General features: G+C 33.0%; 1 protein-coding gene across 3 annotated transcripts; it reads left to right on the forward strand.

Moving 5' to 3' along the window:
• The first annotated feature begins 4660 nt into the window (after window positions 1-4660).
• LOC141815315 (electron transfer flavoprotein-ubiquinone oxidoreductase, mitochondrial) lies at window positions 4661-19297 on the forward strand. Of its 3 annotated transcripts, none has more exons than XR_012600538.1 (18): window positions 4661-5066; window positions 5311-5387; window positions 7212-7318; window positions 8209-8290; window positions 8364-8472; window positions 10674-10720; window positions 10826-10900; window positions 12244-12360; window positions 12983-13051; window positions 13787-13879; window positions 14231-14333; window positions 16291-16415; window positions 16570-16619; window positions 16695-16761; window positions 16872-16951; window positions 17916-17995; window positions 18107-18173; window positions 18711-18792. XR_012600538.1 is itself a non-coding variant. In XM_074703251.1 (18 exons), the coding sequence occupies exons 1-18, from the start codon at window positions 4688-4690 to the stop codon at window positions 18792-18794; spliced, it is 1860 nt and encodes a 619-aa protein (XP_074559352.1). In that variant the 5' UTR covers window positions 4661-4687; the 3' UTR covers window positions 18795-19297. The 3 variants fall into 3 exon arrangements, 2 of the variants coding, with proteins under 2 accessions (XP_074559352.1, XP_074559353.1); XM_074703251.1 differs by having other exon boundaries at window positions 17867-17995; window positions 18711-19297; XM_074703252.1 differs by having other exon boundaries at window positions 10838-10900; window positions 17867-17995; window positions 18711-19297.

A 19297-nucleotide genomic window follows, 5' to 3' on the forward strand; every position in this document is an offset into this window, starting at 1 on the left:
ATATTGTAGTAATTATAATTTATAACTCTTATAATATAAATATTTTATCTCTAGTCAATATTAATCAACACGGGTCAAAATCATATATTATAGCAGTTTCAAATATAATGATGACTAATGTTGATTAGAAATAAATTAGCTATATTATAATAGCTATGAAATCTTAATTGTTATAATTATATAACAATTTTGATATTGTATATATTATAATTGTGTAACATCTATGTTATAATTGCTACAATAATATAAAAAAGAACGATAATTTAGAAAAATAAAATATATAGAGATGAAATGAGATGTCTTTTTGATAATAACTAAAAAATAGACACTCTCTTAACAATTTCAATAAAAAAAAATAGTCTTTTAATTTTTGTCTTTATTTCATTTAAAATTAGATGTAATGAATTTTCTACCTTAAAAAAAATAATGATATTTTTTCTGAATCACATATATTATCCAAAATACGTACCCTATTTTTGAATTGATCAAATTATATATATATATTCGTTTTGATTCTTTTTCTTATAATACAAAAACTCCAAAATGCTAAAAAAAACTCAGCCCTCACCTTTCATCTCCATCTCAATGAGTTTCCTCCATCATCTCCTTCACCTCCGTCCAATAATGTAAAGAGGCAAGGCAAATCGATGACAATTTGAAATCAAGGCTAAAACTTTGGATTGATTCATGATCGACAGCTCTGAGAATCAGTAGTGTTTCTGATCGAGATTTAAAAGAAAGTGAATACCAGGAAAGCCGTAGCGAGCTACGTTAAGGACATCAAGCTGTGACTTGGTCTATCAGGCTTCGATGCATCAAAGAAGTCGATAACGAGTGGTGGAAAATGAGCGTTGCCGGAGGATGAGACAGACTTCATCAATTCTTCGCCAAAGGGTGACCCAGCTGATCGTAGGAGAGTGTGTGTGTCTCTAATGATGAAGTAAGATTTTGGTTTCAGATCAAAGATGTGAATTTTGTGTGTTTAAGATGGTTCTATTTTTTTAACCAATAGTTAGCGCAATTGCAGGCGAACGTCATCTTGTTGTTTGTGAAAGTTGGCATAGATAAGATTCTTTACTCGAGGAAGATTAACCTCAAGATTTATAAAGGGTACAAGGGGTTCATGGAAACCTTGGATAACATATTCAAATGATTTTCCTTATGCAAGCAAATTGTTAATATCGTCACAAATTATGTGTTTGTATTTTTCAATAATTTTTATTATAAATTATTAATTCTCACATCTTTTGTAACAGAAATATCAAGATAAAAAAAGTTACAATAGATGTAAATATATTATCACTTATAAAGATAAAGATTGTGACTTAATGTTGGTTAGAGATATTCTAAGTGTCATGTATTAACTTGTGTGTTTGAAAAAAAAAATTCTTGTGAATTAACATGAATTTTTTTAATTGCTATTTGCAGAATATTTATATCTTCTTGCAAAACACTAAAGATAATGAAAGGATATGAAGCAAGAGGTCGAAAATCAAGACAACAATAAATCAACTAATTGTACAAAGAAATACAAATGGAACTTGAATGTTTACTTCATTAAATTAATTATTTTATTCAAATTCATATACGCTGAACAGAGAGAAAGGAAAAAATTGAAAATAAATTTTAGATCATTTTAACATCCCTATTTAAACAAGAAGTCAAAAATATAAAAAAAAAATTTATAAAATAAGATACTAAACTATTCAAGCATGCATCTAATTGGGAATATCATATATGTTATATATAGCATGTGTTATTATTGTATGAAACAAAAGGAAAAACTTTAGATCTATTTATATATTATAAATTAATATTTAATATATTATAAAATAATTGATATTGAATTCTTATTATAGATTGATATTTAAGAAATTATCATAAGAATACTTTTGTAAAATGGTCTTAGTTTTGACATTTTAATGAATTTATTTATGGTATCGATCAGTGAGTATGATCATTGTGGCCCAAATAATGAATTTTGATATCATTTCTCGTACTTGAATAAAGTTGAAAAAATTATTGAGTCAAACTCATTTGTGATGTCGGATAGTGAATATTATTGTCTTACCATTTATAATGAGCTCCCAATATCATTTCTCAAGGTGATAACATATTTTAAAAAAAATTGAGTTCAATATAGTGTATCGCGATGGTATTTGATGACATGAGTGTATTAAAGAAATCGAGCCGAGCACATATGACTTTGTTTAGAATGATTTAGGCATTTCTAGATCTATCAACTATTTTGGAGATAAAATTGACTAATAAATCTAAGATATTCTAAAAACGTATCAATCTATCTTCATCTTTAGATCATTCTATATTACTGAGTAACACATTGTTGCTGATCTTCAAAAGATCAGCAACACATTATTATTATTGGTCTTCAGAAGACCAACAACATGTCTCTGACCGTCCGAAGATCAGTATGAAATGCCTATATATGCATAATAAACCAAAAATATTATAATAAAAAAATTGATCTGACTCAGAGAATAAGTTCATGGGTGGTTGATATCAATATGAATAATCTAAGTTGAATCAATGTTGGAAAGACCAATTCTATGTTTTAGAAAAAAAAATAAAGATTTAAAGACATTAGTTAAATTGAGTTGTCAGGTTGCCTAACAGTCTTCTTCCCCCATTTCCTAATTATGCCACCAATTGGATCTCTATCATTTTGTTGTTTCACTGCTTTTTTGCTAACGTGTTCGATATATAATTTCATGTTTCTCATTGAGAAGATAATTAATTTAAATTGAGTTAGCAACATAAATCAAGTAGACAATTAATTTTTGAAAAGCAATAATATGTTACACGCATTACTACTACACATGAATTCCCAATATAAAGACATGCAAAACTAAACAACTTACAATTTTTTTTTTATTCCATCGAAAAATGGAGGAAACAAATAAAAATTAAACAAATGATATTAATTCCTGTAATTATGAAATGACAATGAATATGAATCTCAAAATAATTTAAATATTTATTAATTAACAATATATTTTATAGTGCATCTAACCTCTTAAGTTGTATTTTCCTATTCCTTATATTTTGCCAAATAAATTTTTAAATACATATGAGGAACATCACTATCTTTATTACTGATTATAATTTTTTTTCTTAATACTTCTTTTATATGGAATGTAAGAAGTAATAATTTACAATAATAATTATTGAAGAATACAAACACATCAGTTGGTGATGATAATAGCAATTAAATTATGCTTGTTTATCTAGGAAAAATCGTGCTTGTTTACCCAAGGCCTTCTTGAGCTCCTTGTACTCCTTTAAAACCTTGAGGTCAATCTTCCTCAAGTAAGAAGTCTCATTCATGCTAACTTTACAAACAATCAGGCAGTGTCTGCCTCCGTCTCCGCCTTCAATTATGTCTTGGTATTTTATCAAACAACTATTAGTAAAAAAATAGAACCATCCTAAAACACACAAAGTTCATATATTTGTTTTGAAATCAAAAACTTACTTCGCCGTCAATGACACACCAACGCTCTTGCAACCAGAGTCACTCTCTAGCGAAGAATCGACAAAGTTGGTCTAATCCTCTAGAAGCATTTATTTTCTGCCACTTGTGATTGGCTTCTCTGATGCATCGGAGCCCGACAGACCAAGCCGCAACTCAATGTCCTGGACATAGCTTATCACGGCTTCTATATAGTTCACTTTCTTCCAAATCTCAATCAGAAACACCATTAAACTCATAGTACATCATGAATCAATCTAAAATTCTAGCCTTGATCTCAAATTATCATTGACTTACCGTGCCTCTTTGCATCGTTGGAGATGACGGAGAAAACCCATCGAAATGGAGACCAAAGAGCAAAGTTGAAAGATTAGATAACAGAAAAAATAAAATCCTTTGAATTTTTTTTATTCAGATGAATAGTACAAATATAGAGGAATTATGGGGAAAAATTAAAAAATATATATATAATTTAGTCAATTAAGAAAAAATGAGGTACACATTTTAAATAATACTTAAAATCAAATACACGGTTTGTTAAAATACCGAAATATCAATCTTTGATCTCGATCTCTAAAATCTTACAGCATCGTTGCCCAACTCCTAGGTCACGGTGGCCTCGCGCAGGCCGCTACCACCTCGTAGATAACTCACCGTAACCTCCTAGATAACACCTTTTTCTTCTTCTTTTTTTTTTTTTTCCATTTTCATTTATTTATTTTTTATTTTTTATTTGTTTTCTCCCTTCCGTCCATGTGAAATAATTCGTGGATCATAAATATGCTCCAGAGATTTTATAACTTCACATAATTATTATATTTTAATAATTTTGCAGATTAAAATGTGAATATAATTATTAATATATTCTTAAAACTCGTTTATATTATTATATCTTCCTATTTACATTTAAAGCGATCTAAGTTTGTTAAATTAAAATAACCATTTTATTTTAATAGGTCTTCATACTTTTTAATGAAACTAAATATCTTTAAAAATATATCAAATATATAGAAATTTAATATAATAAAAGGTGATTAAAGTTTTGCGTTCCGTACTTGGCTTCGTGGCCGTCTGCAGATAAGATCGACACGTGTACGTCGATCTGGTTATTATTATTTATTGTTATCTTTTTCGATCAATTGCACGAACACAGCGAAAGCCGTCCGCCGGAGAAATCACCGTCGTGGATCCTCCGCCATGTACCGATCTTTGCTCTCCGCTTTCACCTCCAAATCACGCCTTGTCTCATCCCGCTGCGTTAAACCTTCCGCCATTTCTCGTCTTCAAGCACCGATCGTCTCCTCAGCACTCCCGACCGCCCGCAGCCTTCTATCTGATGCCCTAGATCTGACGAGATCGATCATCCCCCATCGAGGATTTCTCGGGGACTGTCGCGTGATCAGAAGAAGTAGAGGCTACGCCAGCGGGTCTGGCGACCGGGAGGTGCTGGAGTACGACGTGGTCATTGTGGGGGCGGGGCCAGCTGGACTGTCTGCTGCCATACGGTTGAAGCAGATGTGCCTTGAGAGGAATGTTGATCTTTCCGTCTGCGTCTTGGAGAAGGGTCCTGAAGTCGGTGAGGTCCTAATTTGGCATTGTTTTCTCTTCTGTATTAGCTAGCAATTATCGGGACTTTATTTTTTTCATCTTTGGTTGTTCGCCTTCTTTTTTTCGAGCATGTCTGAAAACTTACGTCTTGCTCTGCCATTTATGATTAAAATAGGAAGAGAGAAATGAGACATTTTTTCCTTTCGTTTTTTGGTAAAATGTGACTTTGCTTATAGTAAGTGTTTCTTGTGACCTATAGATTTTTCTTGCAGGTGCTCATATTATATCAGGGAATGTGTTTGAGCCTCGTGCATTAGATGAACTAATCCCACAATGGAGACATGAGGGTGTATGTTTACTCTCTATTGGTTCATATTCCCATATTAATTTTTTGAAATCATTCACATAGATAATTTTGTTTTCATTTTTTCTAATCATTGATGAGCTGAGGAGGAATACTATCAAAGGGGATCTTAACTTGTTCAACACCTAGCAGGTTATGCTTTATTAGTTTTCATTCTCCCAATGATGAACATGGTTGGTTAGAAATTCAATAATTAACAGTAAAAGGAATTTGACACATCTCCGTATATTGTGTTAACTTGTAAGGTCTTTGGCTAATTGCATATTCTTAACAAATGTGAGGTAAGAATCTCTCTTTTAGGCTGTTGGTCTTATAGGTTGTTTGTGAATCTCAATGTTTAGAGAATGCATATGAGGGTTGTTAAAGTTGATTCCATCCATCCCAAAAGTCTAACACTTAGGAAAGTAACCGATATATATGTGCTACCTATTTATATGTGGGTCGGTATGTTTGACTAGCCCAGATTCATCACATCAATACATATGATAACATGGTTCTCATATTGTGCCAAGCAGTACAATTGAAACATATTGTTCCCATACCAAAACTCGATATTACTCTACAGATAATCTATCATATGTTGTCGTGCTAATCATGTTAATGAGTATCATGACATATTGAGATTCAACTCCCCTTGGCATTCAATAAAATGTCTCAAGATGAATTTAAATAATGTTTGTTACTTTTTTGTAGCTTTGTTTGTTTTATACATCGTGAAAATTGTACCATTTTAGATGGGCATAAAGTCCAAAATCAGGTATATAGTTTAGTTCTCTTCTTCTTCTTTATCATCTCCTTCCGCCTTTCCCTTCCAATTATCCATTGACATTATACATTGAAACATAGGCACAATACCAAAACATTAATGTCCGAAACTATGACATAGCTCTAGATTTTGAACCAATGTGATATTACTATTGTCATATGTAGGATGTGGATTCAAGACCTTTTGTCTATTACCATGTTAAAGTTGTTTGACTAAGAACTTATCCCAAAGCTCAAACTATTAGAAAAGAAACCAATTCATATAATTATACCCAAAACTTGTTATGTATGGATGAGAGATTGTCGGTATCAACACCCATGATGGGTGCAGCAGGTTTGGGAAGATCACCCAAACCCTTTGTTACACTTCTCAAGCATTATTTAGAAATTTCCCTTTCTAGGAATGACATGTTTTAAGGCTTTGGGTTCTTAAAAATTTAATGACTTTCAATGAGACTAACTTTATGTTCCTGTCATCTAGTGTACATTGGTTGTGAAAATCAAATTAATTTCCATCCACATGGAAATTGTTACTGAAAAGTCAACAAATCTTGATTTACCTATCTCTTGTTTTTCTTGCTGCACAAATATGATAGAACTTGACGTTTACATCTAGATTTTGTGTATGCCCCAGATACTCTCCAATTATTACCTATAGTAACGACGCATGGATTCTTTGTTTACATTGTTTTGCAAGTGGGGATATTTAGTAAACTGTATAATTGCTTGATACATATTGCACAGTATTAATCCTTGATAAAATAAGCAAGATTTAACTATGGTAACAATTCCTGAAATTAGAGATGCAACAGCAGTTTACTAGCTGAGGCCCTGCGATCCTAAGACCTGATCATCTATAATGGAATTGTCAAAAGACCTACATGGAATTTCAGGACTTTAGGTCATTTTGAGTGAGATGAGTACCAACAAGGACCTACCTAAAAATTCAAGTTGTTGCTATGTGCACTTAGGACTACAAATACAATGCCAAACAAATACATGGTCATTTTTTTTCTTTTTTGTTTTTGTGTAAATGCTCTGCAGGCCCCAGTTGAGGTTCCTGTCTCCTCTGATAAGTTTTGGCTGCTTACGAAAAATCACTCATTGGCACTTCCTTCTCCTTTTGATAACAAAGGAAACTATGTGATTAGGTATGTAGCTTTTCATTTCTTACATCACCATAGAGAAGTTTTATGATTTGCTTGTATAATTTTTTAGATTTGAAGCTTCTCCATATTGCTATTGCCTGCTGCATTTTGCTTTCTCTTCACCATATGAATTTGGCATATGTGCATCAACATATTTTGGCAACACATTAGAAAAAGCTATATTAAAGGTGAGGACTATATTGAGATGGATGGGCAGAGTTGCTAGCAGGGCTAAAGGTAATAAAATGTTGATATCCTTTCTGGATATCTGGTTTCTCACCGTCAAAAACTTGATGACTGAAGCAAATCTAGCCTTATTTTAAGGGGCATTATTTGAACATAGTCATCAATTAAGATGAATCTCCAATTTATTTTATTTATCTTTTGTTCTTTAACAATGTTTTCTTTTTCTCACATTATTGTTGAGTTGTCAGAAACCAATAAACACTCATGTTTCTGCCTCATTATTATATATTGATGCACCTAACTCTCCTATAAGTCACATCTAGGATATAAATGCATCTTCATATGTGCTATACACACTAATTATCGAGTAGCTTAATGGCCAGTATTTTGCCAGTGTGGCTTTAATAACTGAGTCTCATGCTATGTCAGGGTATGCAGACAAAATCTTTGCATGATCTTTGGCAAATGAATGGTGGTCATGCACCTCCGCAAATTATGGATAGAGGATGGACACATAGAATGCAAATTCTTTATAGAACTAAAACACTTCATATTCACAAATTTGATTTTTTTAGTCTATTTACTCATATTAGTTAGGAACATGTGCTTAGGAGTTTTGGTCTTATCCTCTAGTTATTTTCTGAAATGATTTTAGTTTATTTTGTATTCTGAAGAGAACTCCCCCTTCACACTATTTCCTCTTGTAGCTTGAGCCAGCTGGTCCGTTGGATGGCTTCAAAAGCTGAAGAGATCGGAGTTGAAATATATCCAGGTTTTGCTGCTAGTGAGGTAACATAACTGGTATCTCGAGTGTACAATATATTTAAAAGTATCTTTTTTTCTGAGTTTTATAATTGGACAGATTTTATATGATGCAAATGACAGTGTGGTTGGGGTTGCGACTAATGATATGGGAGTTGCTAAAGATGGTTCAAAGAGGGAAACATTTCAACGTGGTGTTGAGCTGAAAGGCATGCATCTTTAACATCTGTAACAGACTGCATTACTCTATTCTTATCTAGCATGATCCTAGTCACGATATCCAAATACTAAGCTTGTATGTTTTTCATCTAGTCAGATTACAGTAAGGGATCATGATTGCGAGTAAAGGTGATGCACAACAAACTAGTGAAAATAAGAGGAGAGAGGAGGAAGGATTAGAAAGCCAAGAGAACTTTATTTAATTAGCAAATTTTCACAAACATATATTAAACCACTTCTATAAGATTTACAACAAAAACATAGTAGACTAATGACTGAATCTAAAATTTTGAATCAGCTTTATTTTGCATCATTCTTCCCATTAGGAAAAACGCTATCCATTTAATAGGGATGTCAACGGAGCAGAGCAGCTTGTGTGATGGATTCTTATTCTCAATCCTCACCTTGCCATACTTATTTTGCAACGGATATAGGGCGGGGTAATAAGATTTAAATAAAATATATGATAACATATACAAAATATGTATCGTTCATTAAATTTCAATGCACGTGGGCCAGGATAGAGCATAAATATTAGCACCCCCTCCTCCACCAGCATGCACGTTATAATTTTTGTATCTTATTCCCGCATCATCTGTATCATGAGTTATCCACCCCATTTATATTATGGGTGGGGTGGCGGCCCCAATTAGGGCGGTTGATGAAAGTCATTCATGGAGATACCTTTAGATTCTTATTTCTTACCCTTGTTAAGTTTCAAAGAATATATTAGGTATAAATTCTGTAGCTTGTTTTCAGTCCTAAGTAATAGCTATATGTAAGTTAAAATTTGATAAGGATTAGAAAATTAAACATATTGATAAGAACTTCTATCCCCTTCATTTGTAAACCAATCTAATATTGACCAGCGTATTGTATGTCAGTATGAGGGTATTAGTCACCATCAGTAAAGAGGAACCATGGAGGGAAAGATGGAAATAAGAACGAGAAAAAGAGTACTAGGAGGAAAAATAAGAGGAAGGAAGAGTAGCTGAACCATTGTCATATTGAAGAGGAAGATTCTCTTTAAATCAAGAGGAAGGGAAGGTGGGCTTGTGTCAAAATTGTTGTAATTCAATTGTGTCATTCTTTTTCCCGTTATAGTTGGCTGTTGGAAATAGAAATTTTGACCATGTCGACCAAAGTGACATGACATTTAAAACCCCTAATTTGCATGGTGCAATTTTTTGCATATTAAATTATATATCTCATTTGATCAAGTCATAACAATTGGTATCTAACCATTCTGATCCTAAACACGGAGAGTGATTTGGAGAGGGTCTATGTTGTGATGGTGGAGCTACCATCGAGCCTTGTATTCTCTAGGCTATGGGTAGGACTTCCATTCTTGATGAAGATATATAGCCTTGTGTGAGGAATTTTAGGTACCCTTAGTCCCACATGATGACTTATGGATTAACAAAGAGGCTCATAAGTTTAGAGGAACTATAATTTACTCGGGCTTGAGCATTTGTCTAATGATTGTGCCTAAAACATTAAAAGATTAGTCCTCTATTTGGGGCGCCCCAACAATTACTGTTAGAGTGAACATAATACTAGACATGGTGAGCTATTCAAAAATGGTAGCATGTGTGATGGGGGAGCTACAATTGGACAAGGGTGGCATGACAGAAGGTGTCAATCTAAATATATGCATTACAGAAGCTTTAACCATGTCAACCCTGGGCGTGGAATCAAGGTAGGCAAGCGATGGAAACAGTGGAAATGTGCAAACCCTAGGTCAAATGGTCGAAACATGGTGGATGGAATATATATGCATCTTCTTATATCAACTCCTTCTTTCTCCTTTGCATCTACTATTTGTATGAAATATGCACAAATTACCTTTGCCAACTAGCATGTCTTTCAGGACAATCTGGCATCTTGCTACCATTTCCATTCAGAAAATGAAACTGCTTGAAAGTCCGGCAAGGAAGATCACTAACAATCCTAGTTTTCTTTATTCTAGTTTATATGTAGCTTGTCTTTCAGTAATGTTTTTTTACATATTATCTTTTATGAAAAAATGTGGTCCAAATTCCGTGCTTATACAAATTTATTAACTTGCATTCATGAAAAATAGGAGGTCATGATTTGCGGAATTCTTTTTCAATGCCTGAATCTTTTTTTCCTTTTAAGACACAGCAAGTTTTGATTTTGAAAATTACAAGGTGTTTGAAATATGTTGCAGGACGTGTTACACTTCTTGCAGAAGGATGTCGAGGATCACTATCAGAGGTTTGCAGAACTTTTACTCTTTGCCACTATCGCTATTGTGCCATCCCTTTTGTTAGTTTTTGGGATTGTAATTCTTATCTTTACTTGTCAAAATTTTCTTGCTAGAAAATTATAAAGGGTCACAAACTGCGGGAAAAAGTACAAGGACAACATCAAACATATGCCTTAGGAATTAAAGAGGTAATTGATATTCTCTACTTGTTTTCTTTAATAATAATTTAGATATATTAATGCCATAGTCTAGTCTTGCATTTTATTCCTTATCACGAGCAGGGATGTTGTTTGCATATGTAGGTCTTTTGGCACTTCACTAGTACTATTTTTGAGATACAAACATCTGGAAAGCATTGCTGCAGATTTTCATTTCTCCTAAATGCACAAACATGAACTGATTTGCTTTTTCCAAATCAATTGCAGCTTCTGATTTCAATTACCTTATAGCAATATCCCTAGCATAATAGAGTCTGTATTTCCTTGTGTTGCTCCTGATAGGAAATACCCATAGCATAATAGAATATGTATTTCCATGTGTTTCTTTTGAGTGATTTGGAAATCCATCTTCTATTCAATTTTGTATTCCCAGTACCAAATTATGAAGCCAACTCAATCTGGCTCTCAAAGCTTTTGGCAATTCAACACTAACCCCAAACAGCTCTTAGCACAACCATATAGAAATCTACACGACATTAAACTCCAAATGATAAAAAGCTCCCTTTTGTCCTTTCCATTTTGAATGTGAAATGTTGTTTTATTATTCATCTTAGTTGGAGAATACTTTACTAATATTATTCAGAAAAGAGAACTATTACAGCATCTAGAATCCTGATATAATAACTTATAACTACTTAATATGGAATTTCAAAAACTCTCACTTATAAGGAACTACTTATCCAAGTCATCTCCTTTACAATGAAATTATGATATCGTCTTATCCAAGTCATCTACTTAATAATAAATTCAAGTCATCTCAAAAAGTCTCACTTAATAGGAATTTCTTTGTTTCCTTGATTATTCTCTTATTGTTGAGCCTATACGTCGTATGATAATTTAGTTATACTTTGAACCTATAGTTTCTAAAAATTTTCTGCACAATCAAAGTCTCGAGTTTAATCTACTTATACTATCAACATTGGCACAATATTATTTGTAAATAATATACCTTAAGGACATTTAGTTTGGATTTGATTGTTGAATTCATGCGGTATTAACATAAAATGATGGATTTTAGAGTTGAAATTGGTTGTTATTAATAACTGTCCTTATAATTTGAAACTTGGATCTTCTCCCAGTAATCACCTATATGATTGTTCTGTGAGTTGTTGGTTTGTCATTTTGTTGGAGAACAACATAATTATTATCAAAATGTTAAAGCAATCTAAATCTTGTTTTTACAAGTGCACATAAGAGTTGCTTTCAGATGTTTTGAACAAAGATTTCTGACCGAATCCTTATTCAAGGTCTTTCTATTATATGTTTTATGTGTCAAATATTTAAGTTCTTGACGAGAAGGCATGCATATTCAGGTATGGGAAGTTGAGGAAGACAAACATAACCCAGGAGCTGTGCTGCATACTATTGGATGGCCACTGGATATGAAGACATATGGAGGTTCTTTTCTGTACCATATGAGCAATAGGCAGGTGAATTAGTATTTCTTTTTCTTTCCATTAAATGACATGATGAGCAGAATAGAGGGTGATATTCTATAGGTTAAAGCAAGTTTAAAATATCGTTTTATGCTTTATCACAAACTAATAATGTAGGAGAATGATATTTGTGCTTAGTAGAATGCAAACAAATGCATCTAGATTTTTTTTTTTATCTCCAACTAAATATTTCTCAAGTCACTGTGATTGCCTGGCCAACTTGTGTGCGGAGATGTACAACTTTCCCAAGATTTAAGAGACTTGGTGTATCAGTTTCAGGTTTCTATGTATTAGTTGTTAACCTAGAGAAATCTAACTTTTCAAAAAAAAAGAGGGAATCATACACCAATGGACTAATCTTGTAGTTAGTGTAACTATACACAATTTCCCTCCGTTATTTTCCTTCTCAAATTGCATCTGTTTCTTTACTTGTAAGCTAACTGCTCCTACTGTTTAATATTTGAAAACAATCCTTGTCACTGGGATATTTATTTACGGTTAGCATAGCAATGCATTTAATTCTTTCTGTTAAGATTTCATTTTGTTGCTTATTACCTTTTAATGTGTATTGTGATTTTTATGATACTGAGTCCATTGTTTACATGTTTATATGCAGATTGCAATTGGACTTGTTATTGCCTTGAACTATCAGAATCCATATTTGAGTCCTTATGATGAATTCCAGGTAATTTTACCTGGGATACATGGTCTCTATGGATCCCTCAAAATATAGTGTTTGTAATCTTATAGTTGGAGCATGAATCGGAAACTGTGTGCTTATTGATTGCTTGCATTTTAAAAGCTTTTTTAGTTCTAACATAGTCAAAGTCAAAAGAAGACAACATAATCACACCACTTAATCTTATCAATATGTTTAATTTTCTAATCCTTATAAATTGCCGCAGTGCTAACCCTATCAATGCTACCCTATCATATCTTGGCACCTGTTATATGGTGTGAACTTCAGTTCATTAGTCTTCTTTATCTCTTTACATTGTTGGCACATAATCCATATTATTAGTTTGATACTATCTGGATGATGGTATGTGCTTAAATCTAAAACATTATCCGTGTATTGATTCTAAAATCTGTCTTCCTCATATAGAGTGCTGCATCTATGAACATAAACACACATCTAAAATTGTTTGCTCAGGTTGGGAGATTTAAAATTTGATGCTGAATTTCTGGAAAGGTAGCTAATATCAATCTACAATTTTCATCTAAGAAATACTTTTCATTTAATTATCTTCAAAAGTAGTTGGAAACAATAACTGATTCATTCTATACTAATTTTCTTCTGTATTCTTCTTTGGCTAATTTGGTAATCTTTCTACTCAATATATTTCTTCCATCATGTTGATTGACCAAATTAAGCATTTGATTGACTATTTTGTTTCCTGTGTTTCATGCTAAATTTTAGAGATTCAAGCATCATCCTGCAATAAAACCTCTCCTGTCAGGCGGTACAGTTCTTGAATATGGTGCTCGCTCACTAAACGAAGGTGGTTTTCAGGTAGGTATGGGGAATTGAGTATTTGATAAAAGCTGATATGGTCCAGACTTTAGGCCTCAAAATAGTATTGGAAACAGTTTGTGCTTGGTGCCATGGACTGGAATTGTTCTGTTGTCCATATGTATGCTGATTAGCAAGAGATGATATGAAGAAAAAATTATAAATGATTAGGAACAGACAAAAAAAAAAGTTATATCGATCAAAACATTAGTACTTTTCTGGCTTGTATGTACAAACCATATGATTGTGATCTAGGACCATGATATATAACACCTTATGCACTCATCTATACATAAGTATTCCATTTTTAATGTAGAGATACTGACATGACTATCTTACATCTATTTTCAGTCGATACCGTATCCAGTTTTTCCTGGAGGAGCAATTATTGGATGTTCTGCAGGCTTTTTAGATGTGCCGAAGATAAAGGGCACACATACTGCCATGAAATCAGGTTTGGATATTTTATTCCATTCTTTTTGAAAGCCTGAGTTGATTCATCGCTCCTTTCTATGCAATGCATTATATTTATCTGTTTCGACTCCTTTACTAGCGTAATTGAACAGACCACCTATTTTACCTCTTCTCTATTCAAAGTAGAATTTTGCTTATTACACATTATAAATATGCATGAGAATATTATAACCATTGTCATCCACATGTGGACATCAAGAGCATAAAAAGGATAAAGTTTTTATTTAAAGTGAATCATTTAATAAGGCTTACCAAGTGCAAAAATAAGCCATCAGGACGTTATGGCAGAAGATAAACTAAAATAACATAACAGATGCCTCTCAGACGAACTTGCTCTTCTTTGCAGTGAGCTCACTAAGTCACTCACTAGGATCTGGGAAAAAAATATTTATGCAACTAGGGTCGGGTATGTTTCTTCTGAATCAGGGTCAAGGCAATTATATATCAAATGCTAGAGATCAAGTAAAATTAGAAGCAAATAAGAGTAAATTTGATGGAATATAATGATGCTATCATACAAAACATTACATGGAAGCATAAGAGCATAATTCACAAAGAAACTCCTATACTCCTTTGGAGAAGTGGACACACATGTCAAAGTGTGTCATGAACTCTATTTTTGTCACGTTTGACAACTCAGATCTGAATAAAGAACCACCATAAAACACAATCTATTAGTATTGATTCCCTATATTGGGGGGCAAAATTGTGCTTTTGGGGTATGTCATAATAAGAAAGCAATAACAAGTGCCATAAAGAAGATGATATACAAGTGAAGGAACAAATTACTAAACGTGATGCATTGTTGGTTCTTTAGAAAGTCATATTTGTAGGATATAAAATCATATATTCATCAAGCACAATCTAAACTAATTATTAATAATTAGATCTATAGTGTGCCAGAAAATCAAAGAACATTAATTAAGTAGTAATGGAAGAATTGTAATGTAGTTGAGGTCTTCAAGAATGAAAAAAGGGCACTAAATGAAATTTTGGTAGGTTGTGATTGGATATAATAACTTCATAATGATCATTTTCCTTACACTACATATATTGATTGATTATTGAATTTCAATTTGACAAACTACTACGTTTAGAGGACAACTTAACTTGCAACTCACTACATATATTAATTAATTATCCAATTTTGCTTAGACTAACTGCTATGTTTAGAAAACAACTTAACTTGCAATTCAATGGCATTTTATATAATAGATGAGAGAGTTTTATTGGATTAATCAATCCATTTGCAATATTAATAATACCACAAACTCATTGAACCTTTTGATAAATTATGCAGTACAATGAGTCGTATGTAATAAAAACTAGTTAAATAAAAAATTATCTAATATTGGGCTTGAAAATAGTATAGCTAGATTATAATAGGTATTTAACATAAATAGTCCATTACTATTTATATTCTGGAAAATTGATTTAGTAGCACTTTTGGTTTCCCACATTGACATTTTGCCATGCATCATACATTTCATTAATATTCATAGTAGTAATGCAACATTTCATGATCAATAATAAGCAAAGATTTCACAAAAGTGTATAAAACAATTGATGCCAACGATGTGCAAAAGCTGATAGAAGAATAAAGGAGATTAAATAACACACCACCAAAAAAGAAGGGTGAAGAAACCATACTTGAAATTTGAAGTCAACTCTTCTCACAATATATTTAAGATCCAAAATTTTAATTTTAAATTCGGAATTTATTAAATATAGAAATATTAGTAAACATGAAACTCCAGCATTTGAATTTTAAACATAAAATTCGGAATTAAATAAAAGGAAAATATTTCGTGCATTGGATTTCAAAATTTGAAATAGAGATTTAAAATTTCAAAATTTGTGACAAGTTATCCTTGGATGCCCGAGCATCAATTTGTTTTTTCAAAAGAGCTTAACTTGATCAACTTTGTTCTTTCTAGGTATGCTGGCAGGGGAGGCAGCTTTTAAGGTGCTTGTTGAAGGAGCAAAAATGGAATTGTACTGGGAGAATCTGAAAAAATCTTGGGTGTGGGATGATCTAAAACGGGCCAGAAATTATAGACCAGTTAGTCATGAATTCATTATCTTGTCATATTTAGCATATTGCCAGACAAAGTCTACAGGATTCACACCATAAGCACATTAGTGAATCTTTTTTCTTTTTGGCATATATGTTTTCCTATTTCAAGCTTATGAAGAACATTCACATTCTCTTGCAGGCATTTAATTTTGGCCTTGTTCCTGGCTTGGCCTTCTCAGCATTAGAGCGGTAGATTGACTTACATATCAATGTTATGATTTCTGCATTTTCAACATCAAATTGCCAAGTTATCTTTCATTGCAGTTATATATTTAGAGGAAAATTGCCTTTGACACTGAAGCATGGAAAACCAGATCATAAAGCTACGCATGTGAGGACCAGTTGCTTCTGATTGTTAGAATATAAAATTCTATTACATATTGAATGGGAAATTTGAAAATGAATTATTAATTTCACCTGGAGATTTGGAAATTTCCACAGATCTCCAGTATGCACACTCCAATCCAGTATCCAAAACCTGATGGACAAATTTCTTTCGATGTGCCAACTTCCTTGTACAGGTTTGTTGAATGCCAAACTATATATCTGCAATTCTGCCTTGCAATGTTAAAATATTTTTATTAGTAGATCATGCACTTCAGAGCTGTAAGATCAATGAATTCTTCTATTCATATGGCGCCCTTCAAGCTAGGGGGATTGTTTACTGTGGATCTCATCACATGGCATCTCCATCCATACAAAGTCTTAAGTTCCTTGCAGGAGATTAATAAGAATAGATTTAGCAACTTGCAAGGAAATCCAGAAAGAACAATTTAAATGTAAATTCCTTCATCAAGGACAGAATTTGATTATGGGTCTAGTTTTGTTTTATATGAAAATTAAGCATTTCCACACTTCACAAGCTTGCTGACGTTGCATGAATTTAGTGCTATGTGGTAATCATTATTTTTTATGCTGACATTTGCTGGCATGTATGTAATTTTTTGGCATGTGTTGTTTGCTAAGAAACATAAAATCACAAACATCAATATATATCTAATGTAGCCTCTATGAGCTGGCCAGCTTTTCGAAATTGTCAATGTCATACACAATTATCTTTCCTTATGCCTTTATTTCATCTGCACAGACCATAAATGTTAATCAAAGAATTTGGATGACACTTGCCTGTCATATATCCTTTTTTTGTCATTCTAGTAATGGTTATCTCACTGATTGTCTTTATCTTCACATTTGTCAAAGTTCAGTCCACCAGTACATAATTTAGATGAATTATGAGTATTTTAGTTTTACTTGGATTGGAGATTAAGAATTTCCCCTTTTGGTTTAAGTAGTTTGGAACCATAGAGAACTGGTGCTTACTTTGACAACCAGATCATTTGATAGAATTTTGCTAGAACAGTTAACATCTTTTAGCCTTTTCTCCTACACTATTGCTCTACACTTAGAATAATTTGATTTGATCTATGCTACTGCAGAAGTAGCACAAATCATGAACATGACCAGCCTGCTCATCTACATTTGAAGGATCCAACATTACCTGAATCAGTAAATCTTGCTCTATATGGTGGACCAGAATCAAGATATTGCCCAGCTCGTGTATATGAGTAAGTCAATTCTATGGTCACATTGTGGCAGAAAAGACTTAAATGAAACCAACTAGTAGGCTTTCTTTCCACATTTGTGATTAATCTTTTTTATATTTTTGTTTGTGGAAGGTATGTTCCAGATGAGAATCAAGTCATGAAGCTTCAAATCAATGCACAAAATTGCCTTCATTGTAAGGTACTAAATTCTCACTCAGATCTTCTTTGTGACTGGTAGAAGGGTAAAGGTACCTACATAATTGATTTTAATAACGAAGTTTTTGTTCTATTGCCATGGATTGTCATGACCCTACAGACTAAGTGATGATACATTAAGGTCCTTGATACCACAAATAAACTTTTTTTTTATCATAATTATTGTGGCTAGGTCACTTTCCTGGTTAAATGCACCTCCGAATCATACTACAGGAGCATTACTAATCTGATGAACAGGTTGTATCTTTCTTTGCTTGATGGTTGAATGATTTCATGCTATTAGACGTTTAGCATTAGCCTTGGCATTTCAACAGTTTAAGGATGTCATTGGAACCAAATTATCATATTTCTTTATAGAAATGTTTACTAGTTCCTCGACAGTTGTCATTGAGTGTGTGTTTTTGGTGAAAACTAACTGTTGTATTACACTTATTTTAGTAATCTTTGCTTTCTATGGTGCTTTTAATGAAATATCTGAATTGCTCTCACTGTAATATTGTTTTTGTTAATCATGTCGTAGGCCTGTGACATTAAAGATCCAAGGCAAAACATCGAGTGGACGGTACCTGAAGGTGGTGGTGGTCCTGGATACACAGTTATGTGATAACATCACACACAAAAAGGGGCCACAGAACTCGCAGTCGAATGCAACGATCAGCAATATGATTGATGGCTTGCCTCTTCCTGGGCACATTCTATCATACTAGTTTTCTCTCTCAAAAGGGAAGTACTTGCTCATGGTCTGTAGATTTATGTCATCTAGGACACAGGAAAGCGATAAATTATTGCAATATGAGTAAAGAGGTGAAGTTTCCTCAAAATAAACCCCATAGAATCCGAAACAGATTTTATCCTCAAACAAGGTGAAGTTTCTGCTGCTCAGAAGAGGACAAAGTTGGTTCAGTGGGGAAATGTGATCATCCTCTGTTTCTGTATTACCCTCTTTTTCTGTTTCTAGAACTCATTATTGTTCCTTTAAGCAACCTTATTCCAAAGAATCAATTCTAATCAAATCTGATCGTGCGAATTTCAAAGTCAACCTTGCTACCATCCTTTGGAACCATTAGTGCTGAGAGGCATATATAGGAGTCACAGTCAAGAACTAAC

The sequence above is a fragment of the Curcuma longa genome, chromosome 21, assembly GCF_044706935.1.
Source record: "Curcuma longa cultivar G26 ecotype Majalengka, Jawa Barat chromosome 21, ITB_CL_G26_1.1, whole genome shotgun sequence".
Classification (NCBI taxonomy): Eukaryota; Viridiplantae; Streptophyta; class Magnoliopsida; order Zingiberales; family Zingiberaceae; genus Curcuma; species Curcuma longa.